We start from the raw sequence: 13,885 nt of genomic DNA, 5'->3' as shown, positions 1-13,885 counted from the left end.
CCTGAATCCAATGATTTGGAGGGGTGTCCCAATATTTTTGGCAATATAGAGTATATATATTTATATATATATATATATTGTATATTCTAATGACCAATCTGTCTTTATCTAGTTAGTTGATTAGTTGAACATTTTCTGCATAATACTACTTAGCAGGAAGTTGAGCCTGGAGAGCTGAAATCATTTGCTAACTTTCCTAATGAAGCCCTAGTTTACATCACCCCCCATAACACCCCAGGGACATTAGGGACTAAGGGGCAAAGAAAGGTCCTGATTGAATTTTACATGTATTTTCTGTTTATCTAATAGCCTTTATGGTCTTTTTTATGTTTATGTCAATTTCCAGTAATTTACTAAAAAAGGACAGAGACGAGGTAAAATGCAAGGTTCACCTAATATAGTAGGGTCCCTTCCCAATTACTAACTGTCAAAAAAAGAAAAACCTATTGGGGAAAAAAGTTAATAGATACACAATTGGTATGTTTACCCGGCTTTTCAAATTTTAGGGGGTAATGTCGCCTTCTTTCCAACAAGATCCTGGAGAATGCTGGGTACCCAAAATCTTATAGATTACACCTCAACACAGTGTAGGAGTGTCTTCAGGTACTCAACATTTTCCCAGGATCGCCCTGGAACAAAAGTGACATTACCGATGCCTTGGCAACACTGGTGAAAACCGAGGCAAGGTAAGTATATTTATTAACTTTTTTAATACAGGTGTTGTTTTTACATTAATACTGCTAATAATTATGTGAAAGGGGCCTTAATATATGAAGAAAACCTTGCATTTTTACTCCAAGGTCTGCTTTAATTCACCATTTTTGTTTTGTCTACTGCTGTTTCAGTCTTTGAGCTTAGTAAAAAAAAAAAAAAAGAAGAAACTATGGGGTCTATTCAGGAAGCTGCCAAGGGCAGCCGAGTGAATGACCAATCTCAAGTGAAGGGAGCCGAACACTGTTCGGCTATTCACTACAGGCTGGTACGGCTAATTTCAGCCGTACATCGGCTGAAATCAGCCGTACATCGGCTTGCTTCGTGTGGCAGAAGGAGTTCGACTCAGCCGATCCAACATCTGGATCGGCTGAGCCGAACCCCCGGCAGGCTTCTCACTGCTGTTCGGGCTATTCTTAAAGATCCCGAACAGCAGTGAGTGAATAGCCGAATGACGCCGAGCGAATGCCGCCGAATGCCGCCGAAAACGATTGTGCGGAGCTAGCAGTGACAGCTCCTCCCGCTCCCGGCCGCCAAGGAGAGAAACAGGGCTATGCCTTTTTTTCTTTATTCTGACACGCGATGTCAGAATAGAAAAAAAAAAAGAATTTTCCCATTGAAAAGCATTGGGACATTACTATTGGATATTTCAATTTGCAATAGCCAATAGTAAACTAGTGGTTCTATATGTGGAAGACCAATATTTCTTAAGCAAAATGAGAAGAAAAATTCCGGTGAATAGTAGAAGTCAATGCATATCTGGACAAAGTGCACTGCGCTCAAATAAAATCAAATAAAGTCCTAAAAAATTATACATAAATTAATAAACATTAATTATCCTCCACACATCACAAATTGTGATGTGTGGACATGATTAATGTGCATTCATCTTTGCATTTTTTGGCAGACTTGATTTGTTTTTTTGCGAGCGCAGTGTATTTTGTCCAGATATTTTGTAAGTGTTTGTTCACCTTAGCACCTCTGCAAGATAGAGAGGTGGTGGGAGCGCAGATATTTTGTAAATACATGAAGCTTAAAGCTAAACTTTAGGCTATGATTTTTTTAACCATTAACTATATTTTTAAAAGCAACTAGTGTAACTAGAGCTCAGGCTGGGTGAAGGAGAAACAGCTCAAGAAGCCAGTTAGGTTTGCAACAGTGCTCATGTGCTAAAAAGGAACATGCTGATCGAAGGAGCAAAGATGAGCTAATTCGTCTGCTGCTTCCCCATTACTCTCCAATCACAGACAGGAAGCAAGACAAAACCTAGTTGTATTACTTATGTGTAATAGAGTACGCTACTTCTCATGTATGTATTCAATCCATGTATGTAGCAGTTTGCCTGGCGTTCAGCTTAAACAAAGTGTTAAAACTAGATTTCTGTTTCCTATATTTTCTATTTACCCAACAGTCCTTCTAGCCTTGAACCAAGTCAGTGGCAGGAAAAATGATTTATCTGAGATCTTTGCTCCAGCTACACTGGAAAAGAACTGAATGTGATTTCTGGTTTTTATTTAGTACTTCCAGTGATAGGTACATTTATAAGGACTCTGTAACTATCAGCAGTAGCTTTAGAAGCCCATAAACAACTTGCTCGTTTGTTCCCTTCAGTGGGAGATGTTTATTGCCTCATATAGTATGTGTGCTCCAAGGATGTAGTTATTGATTGAACAAGAAAAGTTAGTTGGAGGCCTTTTATCTAGCTGGTAGATGTATGCATAGCTTCTAGAACCACTGCTGTCTCTGCAGAGGCAATTGTCCTCTAAGAGCACCTGTAGTTTTGAAGAAAAAAATGATAAGGAACAAAGTAGAGAAGGTGTGTATGCCTTTTTCTCCACTGTGTGAACTACAGGCCTACAATGTAAAACAACATATTTGCTTGAAAAACAATGTACCGCTTTTGGTACCTAAAATCCTGAATAATCATACCGCCAGGGAGGTTAAAGTGACATTAAACACTCAGATTTTTTAACATAAAGCAATACTGTAATGCAACAGCTGCTGCCTGCATCCTGGCTCAGGTCAGGAGCGCGCACACAGACACCATGTAAGATTCCAGAGAAGAGACAGTCAGCTGCAAAACGGAAGTTCTCCCTAGCATGAGAAGAGATAAGGATTTAAAAGGAAGAGCAGCAAAGAGAAGGGAAACTGCCATGGATTACAGTAAGGCACACATTACAGTATTGTTTTATGTTAAAAAATCTGAGGGTTTAATGTCACTTTAAGGAAAATGCCATTAGGATCTACCTTGTATAGTTTTAACTTCATCCATATGAACTAAAAAAAAAATCTAATAAAAAAGAAAGCTAAGAAATCTCCCCAATTGTATACAGAAAGTTAGTCAAAGAAAAAAGAAACCAGGGATTCTAATTGTTCTTTGGCTACAATATAAAGCAGAACTGTAGTATAGCACAATTGATAGTTTTATTCTTCGCCATTGCCTGCTTTTAAACGTCACCCACTTCATATGGGTTAAGTTTAAAGGCTTGCAACTTTCTGCCCGTACGTAAACATTTATGTGAGGCTTTCTACCTGAAAACAAGAGCGAAAAAGGAGGCCATATGACAACCCTTGGTCTTTTTCATCTTTTTCTGTGCACTGATCAGGTGGAGCCAGCATGTCACTGCAAAATTATCTACTGCAACAGTGACTGACATTTTGCACACATCATGCCTAATCTAATACACACAGCTTTACCAAAATGTCAGTAGTACAAAACAGTAAATTAGATGCTGTGTTTTACATCTGATTGCAGTCCAAATCACACTGCAGAGCATAAGACACTAGTCTCAGCTACCCTTTAATACTCCTTATTGTTAATGTATAAGTGGATAATACGGCACACATTATCACCCAATACAAGAAATTGAACAGCAGGTCAGTTGTACTCACTAAGAAAAAAAGACTGCCTTCACATATATTCACATATAGAGAGAATTTAAGTAAACTGTTCGCTGCAGAGAAGTTCCAAAGTCCCATGATTCAGTGTGCACAGGGAAGAGGCCTCTGCAGATTCCTTTGTTTCTGTGTTTCCAGCCTGGAGCACGCTGTATAGACTCTAGTCTGATCTAGGGTTGCCACCCGTCCGGGTGCACCCGTTACTTTTGGCATATCTGGTAAGAACTGCGGCAAGGTATATGGGTACTGCTTTGTACACTTGTGTCTTATCTACAGAATGCCTATCTGGGGACCTGCGGCACGCTGGCAAGTTGTGATTAACTCCAATGTCATTTATTTACAAAATACATGCATAGTGAATACTGTACAAACAAATCGCCGCGACGCGCTATAGTGTTCGGGTTTGGCCTGAAGAAAAGGTGGCAACCCTAGTCTGATCAACACATTCCATTATTTACAGGGTTATTCACTAAAGGGTGAAGAATTTGGAGAAGGCAGGAGAAGTGAACAATCTAGGACAAAATAGCTGATATGGAAACATTCTCCAATTCAGCTCACTTTCCAGTTCAGATATGTTGTCCTAGATTGTTCACTTCTCCTGCCTTCTCCAAACTCTTCACCCTTCTGTGAATAACCCTGTTAGCGTGTACAGAAGTGGGACGAGCTGTGCAGCTAACCCTTTCTAATCCAAATTAAATTTGCTCTAAGAAAGTTGTGTGCACCACATAGAAAACATCAGATGTGACTGACACCCTCTTGTAGCCCAGGGGGCATGTATGTCTAAGACAGTCAGTGGGTCTTTTGAGAGGCTGGACATTCACAAACCGGAAGAAGGCATGTTACATTCACCCTCAATGCAAAATCAGCAGCACACAGTGGGGAGCGGAAGGGAAGAAAATTAAAGAACAGTTTTCCCCCAAGCACCAGAAGCAGATGGCACAGAAAAAAACATGATACTGGAGTTCTGCTTTAAAGCCTTTAAATAGTTTACATTTTACATTCAGGAAATATGCTCATATACATTCCCGGATTAGAACAGCTCCCACTGTACTTCTGGGCTGGCAGCTGTCACTCACGCAGCTGGATGGATCCAGACAGTATTGACGGGATCTGCCCAGCTGCGGCGCTCTCAGTATATCGCGGGCTATACTGAGCTTTGGGTCACAGGAGGAGGTTAGTATATGTCCTCCCGTGACCCTAAAGAAAACTATGGGGAAAAACATGTACCCCATAGTTCTCTTTTAAGTTTTAAGGTTTTATAAAATGGTTTAATCTAAACTACAATCATATTTTTTTAAAAGCACCAAGTAATCCAGGTTTGTGTTCAATATAAATCATTAAATATAGTTTTAAATACAAATTGTGTAAGTAATTTAATTTGACTTCGTGTCAGCTTCCCTCTATAAAAGCAGTGGACTTGAGGGAGGAGCAGCACCAATTAGGTTTAGGGGGGTGCACATGTGCTACAGAGGAATGAGCCTCAGAAATCTGCTTCTGTGCCTTCATTGTCCAATTACAAGCTGTGAGGAAAGTTAGTGACCAGGATATATTAATTACAAACAGAACAAGTGAGGTCACCAACAGACTATTCTGTCTGGCAGCACTATGTAACTATGAATTGATGAATATAAATATAAATCCTTTGGCAGCTAAAAAATTATCTATGGATGTTTGTCAACTTTTTATTCAACTGGCAATCTAGGATTTGGTTTGTTTTGTGTTACTTGTTCAAAAAGAGGACTAATATTGGCTGTTTTCCTGTTGGGGACACATTATTACTCTCTAAAATGCCGGTCCGAGTGACTCTCCCCTGTGGGGACACAATAAAAAAAAACTTGGCAGGGGTTTTAATCCTTCCAAACTCCATTCATTGGTTATACATACTATTGATATACACTATAATATACTATTCACTATACATACATTTATTGGTTAATTTGTTTTTAATTAATAAAATTTTTTATTTTATAAAAGTTTTTAAATAAGATAAAGAAAAAGGAAACAGTTCTGTGTGTTTCTGTTTTACAGGTTTAGACCTGAGGCAAGCGCAAGTCATCGCCTTATCATCCGGCACCAAATGTATCAACGGAGAATATCTCAATGACCAAGGCCTGGTGGTCAACGACTGCCACGCAGAAGTTGCAGTAAGGAGGGCCTTCATCCACTTCCTCTACACTCAGCTGGAGCTCCATCTGAGGTAAATTAAAAATCCGCTGACAACAAGACATGTTATATGATCTACAGTGGGACAAGTCTGTCCTCTAGATGTCTGATTCACACTTCTTTCATGAAGCTATTTATTTGTTCTCTGGTTTTGAGTGACCAACGCACGGAGGAAGTAGGCAAAGCAATTTAATACGCTTTCATCTTTCTGTGTTTGGTCCATGAAAGCGGCTTTCCTTTCATGAGGAATTAGATTAGTGCAAGTCGAGGGACACTTTTAGATATTTGTTTACATAATTCATGAAGAACTTAGAAATGAACCGACTGAACGCTCGATAGAAAAATAGATTTGCCTTCTCCTGTGGTGACGAGATTTAGACTATTTACTTTTTTGCTCTGTACTGAAAATGTCCTTGTGTTTAGATTTAGTAAAGCTATTACAAACTTATAAAGAGAGCAATCATCCACAGGCCAGGGATAGTAACCAGTATTTTTCTAAGAATTTGTATTCCTTTCTTGGGAGTCTCAGTGTATCAAAAAATAAGGTTTTGTCTTTAAATGAGTTAAACCCTTCAAGACTGGAATATAACTTTTTAAAACCCAACTCCACTCAAAACCTCTCCCTGCCATCCTTTCCTCCCAAACCCCCTCTAACCTATCCTGCCAGGTATTTTGTTTTCCTTAACCGGTAAAGCAAATTATATTCACCTGAGTGAGTGGTGTTGGGCATCCACGTCCCTCGCCAATGTTGTTTCTGTCGACGGGTCCACTAATCCAGTGCCGCACATTAACCCTCAACAGCCAGTCCCCTTGACTCCACCATGGGCCCCCATCTGTAGTCTTCTAGTGCTTCTTAAAGTGTGGGTCGTGACCCCATATGGGGACCCGCAAGTCAACAGGGGGGTCGCGATCCGAGTCCCCGGCCAAGACCGCCATCAGGGGGGCATGGCCGTTACTTGTGTGAGGGGCCCAGGCAGCCGAGGAGGTCTGGGCTAGATTGTTTTATTTCAGTTTAATGTATAATTTGCAGTGTAGTGCAGTTTTTAAGGTCATGGCCCCCCTGTGCACTTGGTACCTTCCTGAGAAGAGGAGAGAGACACTGACTGGTGCTGGGAGGGGTGGGAAGGGGAGAGAGACACTGACCAACGCTGGGAGGGGGGGGGGAGAAGACGAGACGAGAGAGACACTGACCAACACTGAGACACTGAAGAAGAGGAGAGACACACTGACACTGATGCGGGGGGGGGAGACACCGACTTACGCTAGGGGAGACAACGACCGATGTTGGGGTCCCTTAAAAATTTCCTCGGCCAAAAAGGGGTCACGAGTGGAGAAAGTTTAAGAAGGCCTGTTCTAGATCATGAGGGGCCCCTGTACTGGTCAGCCAATGGAAATTGTCTACATCACACAGGCAGTGTTGTGGACACCGAGAAGATGGACCCCAGCAGGAAGTATACAGAGCGGAGAATGACCCGGCGCTGGATGATCATGTGACCACAGCTTAAGGTAAGTGAAAAAGGGGTCTTAGAAAGGTTTTTTATTTTTTTCAGCCCAGTTATTAGTGAGGAAGGGTATGGTATAGGAGGGTTTTAATTTACTTCCTGAGGTTGTGCTTTAAATCTCAATGTAAAGTGCTCCTTCCTGTGAGAACATTGATCAACCTTACAGCAGATAACGAGGAATGTGCAACCACTTGTGTTCCTCGTTCTCAAACAGACACATTAGTGTTGTTGTCACTGACGCTGATAACTTTGGTCTGGCCATCAAGTCATCAAAAACTTTGCTCATGAAAAAGTTATCAGGGAATATACATGAGCTATGACAAAAACAGAAAGCTTTTTTAAACTCTTTTCTCTCCTAAGCTGCAAGATTTTGCTGAAATGTACTGATAGATATCTATATCTCAGAACAAAAACCTTGCTTGTAATTCTAGAACCAAAGCAGTTTCAGGGTCAAAGGTTTGTTGCAGAGACTGTGGCATGTAACTGAACTGGTAAAAAGTCGACCAAAAGACTACTTACCAGTTCACTAGGGGCAGAGTGTTCTGAAAGAGTAATGTTCTATTAGTGAGTTCTAAACTACTGTTTAGTAGTTCACAGGGAGTAGGGATCCAGAACCCTTAACCACATATTGTATTTTTCTACAAGTAGCCTATAGGGGGAGGATGTGCTACGTCCCTACACAGCTCTGATTTCTGTTTGGTGCACGCAAAGTGGATTTATATCATGTGTGGCTATTAAGGAGTATAAGTAGTATACGAACAGACAGCACTATCCAGAGAATTCCAATACTTCAGACTTTATTGAAAGTCACAGCAAATCCAGTATAACAGTGAATAAAAGTGTATAAGGCAACAAATGCCAGCACCGCACACCTCCAACCAGCTACAACCTCTCACATGTTTCACCAGTAGGCTTATTCATAGAGGCCATTGGGGGTGTGCAGTGCTGGCATTTGTTGCTTTATACACTTTTATTCACTGTTATACTGGATTTGCTGTGAATTTCAATAAAGTCTAAAGTTTTGGAATTCTCTGTATAGTGTGGTCTGTTCGTATACTACTACATTACAAGGTGGAGATGCACCTATTCGACCAGCACCTGGGGAGTCCTGATGGTGGCTAAGGAATTGGGGCGGAAAGATTTCCTTTGGCTCTATATTAAGGAGTATTGTTTGATAATTTTTTGCGCCTGTAGTTCAGCATTAACTATTAAACTGATATTTAAGCCAAAATTGATAATTAAATGTTTTGCAGCTGCTGTCAAGCTGAATCATGTAAATAATAATAATAATAGTTTCCGTGCTCTCCAACTATATTCCCACCCAGCTGCCACTCTTCAGTAATATCAAAATTAAACCTCCATATAAACAATAAAAATAAGCTTGTGACAAATATTTTTAAGATGAATCATATGCCTCTTATATCTTTCATAGATGAAACTAAGGGGTGCATGTATAAAAAACATTTGCAGCCATTCATCCTGCAAAACGCTGTATATGTTCGTTGTGTGCGAATGGAGGCAAAAAATGAAGGCTCTTTTCTTTCTAGGTTGAATGTAATGTCAGAAAAAATAAGAGAGAAATACTGCATTATGGCAACTAGATAGAGCTGAACAGCATAGGAAAGAAGTATTTATTTTTCTATGCTCCTGAACTCCATCTAGTGGCCATAATGCAGTATTTCTCTGATATTGCATTCAACCTAGAAAGAAAATATACTAAGAATGTTTGTTTTTGCCTCCATGCGCACAGAACGAACATACATAGAGTTTGCAGGGCAAATGGTTCTGCAAATTTTGTTTATAAATACACCCCTTAGTTTCATATATGGCAGAGATAAGTGGGCTAGGATTCTTCTTAAAAAATAATATAAATAGATGATAATTGATTTATCCACTATCAGCTTAGTGTGGTGCTGGTCTATAAGATTCTTTATCTTTTGCTTATTATTGGTTTATTGGCTTTGTATATATTAGTCATGATGGCCTTTTTTTCTGCCTAGCTAGCTTCTGTATGTAACTATGTGACTTTAAAAAATAACTTAATCTCTGCATTGGTTTTGTAAAACAGCACGGTGTAACCATCAACCTTCCAACTCATTATTTCACCTGTTTTCTTTCCTTATGAACAAGCTATTAAATGATCCTTTGTGTCCACCGAGACCATAGCAACAGAGAAAGCAAAGGTACTAGCCGTAACCCTGAAAGGTCCGTCTGTGATCCTCTCCACCTCTTGTCTCCTCACCACACCATTGCAAATATCATAATGTTTTTATCTGGTTGAAAAAAGCTTAATTGTTTGCAGTTTTTTTTGTAGCTAGTGAGCTATTTGTGCATGAAAAGTATAATTAATAATAAAGGGACACACTGTTTTGACCCATGCTCATGGTTGTAAATATGTAACTCTGTTCGAATAAATGTACCTGCCGTATTTTTCCACAGCAAACACAGAAGTGACTGGGAAAGGTCTGTTTTCAGTCGGTTAAAAGATGGAGGTTTTCGGCTAAAGGATAATATACTCTTCCACCTATATATCAGTACGTCACCGTGTGGAGATGCTCGACTTAATTCTCCCTACGAAATCACATCTGATTGTAAGTTTGTTTTTGTTTTTTTATCTCATTTTGTGTTATATGTTTACTGCAATGATGAAATATTAATATAGAAATGTAATGCTGATAGATTAAAGGGAGTGAAAGGTCTTTTCACAAGGGCCGTCCAGTCGGGTCCACCTGAAAAACTGACAGGTGCCCAATGCTAGTCTAAGGTCAATCGTGTGTAAATGGATGGGCGTCCATTTACACCCGGTTACCCTCTGTTTTAACGAACCTTATCATGCCACATCGGGGGTAATCTGACATAAGCGGACACATGTCTGTTACATCTGATTCCCCATAGACCAACAAGGGGTCCAGTCATTTTTATCTCTATAGAGGAAAACACTGGACGGACATGGATGCCGATCCGTACTACCCTGATCAGGAGGGGATATGTGCACGGAAGGTGTATTTGTGCTTACAGTATTTGTTATCTGCTGGACCATAAAATTAAGATGAAAAAAGTTTTGTATTTATTTTTTATTCAGGTAAGTGTGACATTTTGCATATCAGTCAACACTTAACAATATAAAGGAAGACAGTACAGTTACAATACAATTCAAGACAAGAGGGTTAGGAGGGCCCTGCTCATGAGAGCTCACAATCTAAAGCTGGCCATACACTGGTAGATTTTTGTAGGAACATTCATATGAAAAATCTCGTCAGAACATTCAATAATGCCATTAGAGACGTGCAGAATGTCGTTTGACATTTCTCCTTATTATAAAGGGTTATTAAAGGAGAACTATGAGGTGAGTGCTTTTCACTCACCTCATAGTTCTAGCCGACCTATGACAATGAGACTGTCACAAGTCGGCTCAGTAGATCGGGAGGTGAGAGAACACATACCGGCGTTCGCTCACCTCTCGATCATGTCACGGCTCTCTGCCGTGACAGGGGAGGGGCTTGATTCCCCGCTCCGATCCGCCAGAGCTGACTGGTGGAACAGACGTGGGAGGGGGTGGGTACAGCTGGTTCTGCCTCTAGCTGTCAGTCACGCAGCTGGGCGGAACGAGACATAATTGTCGGGATCCGCTTCAGCTGCGGTGTCTTAGTATACCGCAAGCAGCAGCTTGCGGTATACTGCGGCGTCTCAGTATATATATATATATATACTGTATATATATATATATATACTGAGCCTAGGGTGACGGGAGGACGCTAGTTTGGGTCCTCCCGTTACCCTAAGGAGAACTATGGGGAAAAGCCTTAACCCCATAGTTCTCCTTTAAACCCTCCGGGTTTTTTTTCCATATATCTACTGCTTGCAAGCAGTAATTATATGCAAAAATGTTTTTTAAAAAACAAAAACCGCTTTAAAATAGCTTAAAACTTAGTTGTGTCTTCGTCGCGCGCTCCCGTCCGAAAATCTGAAAAATCTCGGGCGGCCGCAAAAGATCTTGGGGCAGGCACACTTCAGATTTTCAGCCTGTGAGATGAGGAGAGACATAAGGCAAGTCTATGGAAAGCATGCAGACACCGTGGGACAGGAAGTGCCAGCAAGAACAGAGATCGGAGACCTGCAGCAGCGCTGGAGAGAAGGCTGAAAAGGACAGGAAAGAAGAAGATCGGATTAAGAGACATCATTTAAGTTAAGTCCTTACACTAACATTGGGGGGAGGGGAAAAAATATACTTTAATGTCACTTTTAATTTGATTTTGTAACAAATTATGTTTATGAACAAAAACTACATGCCAGCTCTATAGATCAAGATCTGAGCAATCGCGTGACTGCAGACCACACATTCTCCTTCCTACAGAGAGCAATAATTGTTAATCACCGCTCCCCGCATGGATTCCCCTCCCCTCTCTAATCCTACAGCACTGATTGGAGGGACAGACAAGGGAGGAGATGGGCACAGCTGGCTCTGGCTCTAGAGAGGTGGAGCCAGCTGTTAATCAGGCAGCGTGGTGAATGCTGTCAATATTGGCAGGATCCTTCTTAAATTGCGGCGTGGCTCTGTGCTTTGGATCACATGAGTACATTAGTGAAGGAGTATGTTAGGAATACATTAGAAGTACATTTGTGAATGTACTCCTGTGATCTATAAGTGATCCATAAGAGAAGTAAAGCAAAGAAAAAGGTCTGGCTTCACTTCTCTTTTAACTATTAGAAAATCAAACAAACGTTCTCCACCACGTCTGCATGCTTGTCCTGAACCAGCGTCCCAGAAAGTATTGAAACCATCAGCTGGCCAGGCAAATAGCATTTTCTAAAGGAGAGATCAGCAGTGGCATCCTGAGGTGTCCTTTAAAAACATTTGTATGCGTGGAAACAAAATATTTTGAACTAAATCTAATTTTATTTAATATAACTCAGAAGATAATTTTGCTGAACTTATTCTATTTATTATATTTTCACGTTGATTGCTATATATTGCATATTGTTGAACATATGTTGGCTGAGTTAAGTAATACAGAGGGCAAGCTCGATTAAGCTTAAAGAAAATACAAAATAGCTCTTCCCCACAGCTATGTTTTCGGTATGCTCCTAGTATTTCCCTCCAAAGTTTAACTGTTACCACTGATCAGAAGAGAACAGCAGCAAGATTAAATCCATTGCTGTCTAAATTCTTTGCAGGCAATGACTTACAGGTGGGTTTTCCTTCGGATTTCACCTATTGCACTTAGTGAAACCCAATAAATTGTGTCTAAAGCCAAAAGTCTCTTTTTTTAGTTATGAATAGAATTAAGGTGGCCATACACTTAGTCTTGCGATGGTTGTAAAGTAATTAAAAAAATGTACGATCTGCCCATCTTGGACAGGCAAATCGTACTTGCGATCATCGCAAACCCGCCCCCCTGAGGGGCGGGATTCCGATGAGCGCAATGCTGAACGGGCAGTGTGCACGTGCGCACACCGGCCCGTGCGGCATTGATCTTACGATCATGCTAAAAACCAGCCGAAAATCGTACGATTTTCGGCTGGTTTTCTAGCATGCTCCTTAAACAAAAGACGTGCGACCGTACAGTAAAAACGGTTGCACGCCTTCCATACACTTTGCGATTATCGTACGATCGCGGGATTTCCCACGATTATCGTGCGATAATCGCACAGTGTATGGGCACCTTAAGGAAAGGTTTGGAACCCTTGTCATGTTTTTCTTGCTGTCTGTGTCTATATTGCTGGGGAGAATTATCCTTAATTTTTCCTAGTGACCACTGTCGCATGGACTGGCAGTGAGGGAAATCCAAAATTTAGAGCTGTCACCAGAGCAGGAATTGAAGAGAAATATTCCAATAGGGACACTTGTTCTGTAACTGTCTAAAAGTGGGTTTCCCTCACTTAAGATAGATTTCTTCTCACTTCCTGTTGTGTCTACAGGATAGGAAGAGAAAGGAAATCTCCCCAGTGGGACACAGCTGGCAAAAAAAACATCACCAGGGGTAGGCAAACTTCAACCCTCCAGTTGTGGTGCAAGTACAAATCCCATTAGGCATTGCAAGACTCTGACAGACACAAGCATGACTGTCAGAGGCAGATGCATGATGGGATTTTGTGCAACCCCTGTCACAGCGGTCACATGATCGATCATAAACGGTGACATCTCAGTCACTGTGCCAGAAGTGCCCAAGTGATCTGTTCAAAAAATGCAAAACAATTCTGATTGATCTTGCCAGAAATCTTGGGGGCTGATAACGTCATGTGCTCTCTGCCTGTACTGAACTCTTATTAGTCAGCATTGTTCCCAGCTATCTCTGTGGACTGCAAATAGACTTCCCTCTTGTGTTACGGCAAAGAGGAGAAGTGGGGGGTGTTCTGTAGTCCTAACACACATACTGTTCATAGGTATGAAGGGTATCAACACACAACACTGCTTCTTCATAGTTACAGTACAATGAGTGAGCACTGTTACCCTAGGAAGTGTGTGAGGGCCCAGTCACACCAATTGCGGTGCATTCCAGAGCGGCAGCTGCTGGAACGCGCAGCAATCGCTCAATAAACTTTCCCATTCATTCAGGCAATGTTTTGCCACACGTCCGATCGCACTGTGGGCATGGTGCGTGGCTGCAGTG

The 13,885-nt window shown here is 41.1% G+C and overlaps 1 protein-coding gene across 1 annotated transcript in view; it reads left to right on the top strand.

The window, feature by feature from the left end:
• Nucleotides 1–13,885, top strand: part of ADARB2 (adenosine deaminase, RNA specific B2 (inactive)) — a 450,356-nt gene that overhangs the window by 388,696 nt on the left and 47,775 nt on the right. Inside the window, exons 6-7 of the mRNA XM_018554192.1 lie at nt 5,638–5,806; nt 9,714–9,865. Coding sequence (XP_018409694.1) covers nt 5,638–5,806; nt 9,714–9,865 — 321 coding nt within the window. The remainder of the gene's footprint in view (nt 1–5,637; nt 5,807–9,713; nt 9,866–13,885) is intronic.

The sequence above is a fragment of the Nanorana parkeri genome, unplaced genomic scaffold (assembly GCF_000935625.1).
Source record: "Nanorana parkeri isolate BGI_ZX_2015 unplaced genomic scaffold, ASM93562v1 scaffold145, whole genome shotgun sequence".
NCBI classification, from domain to species: domain Eukaryota; kingdom Metazoa; phylum Chordata; class Amphibia; order Anura; family Dicroglossidae; genus Nanorana; species Nanorana parkeri.
Note: the sequence above shows the minus strand (reverse complement) of the source record. Positions and strands in the feature narration are given on the sequence as shown.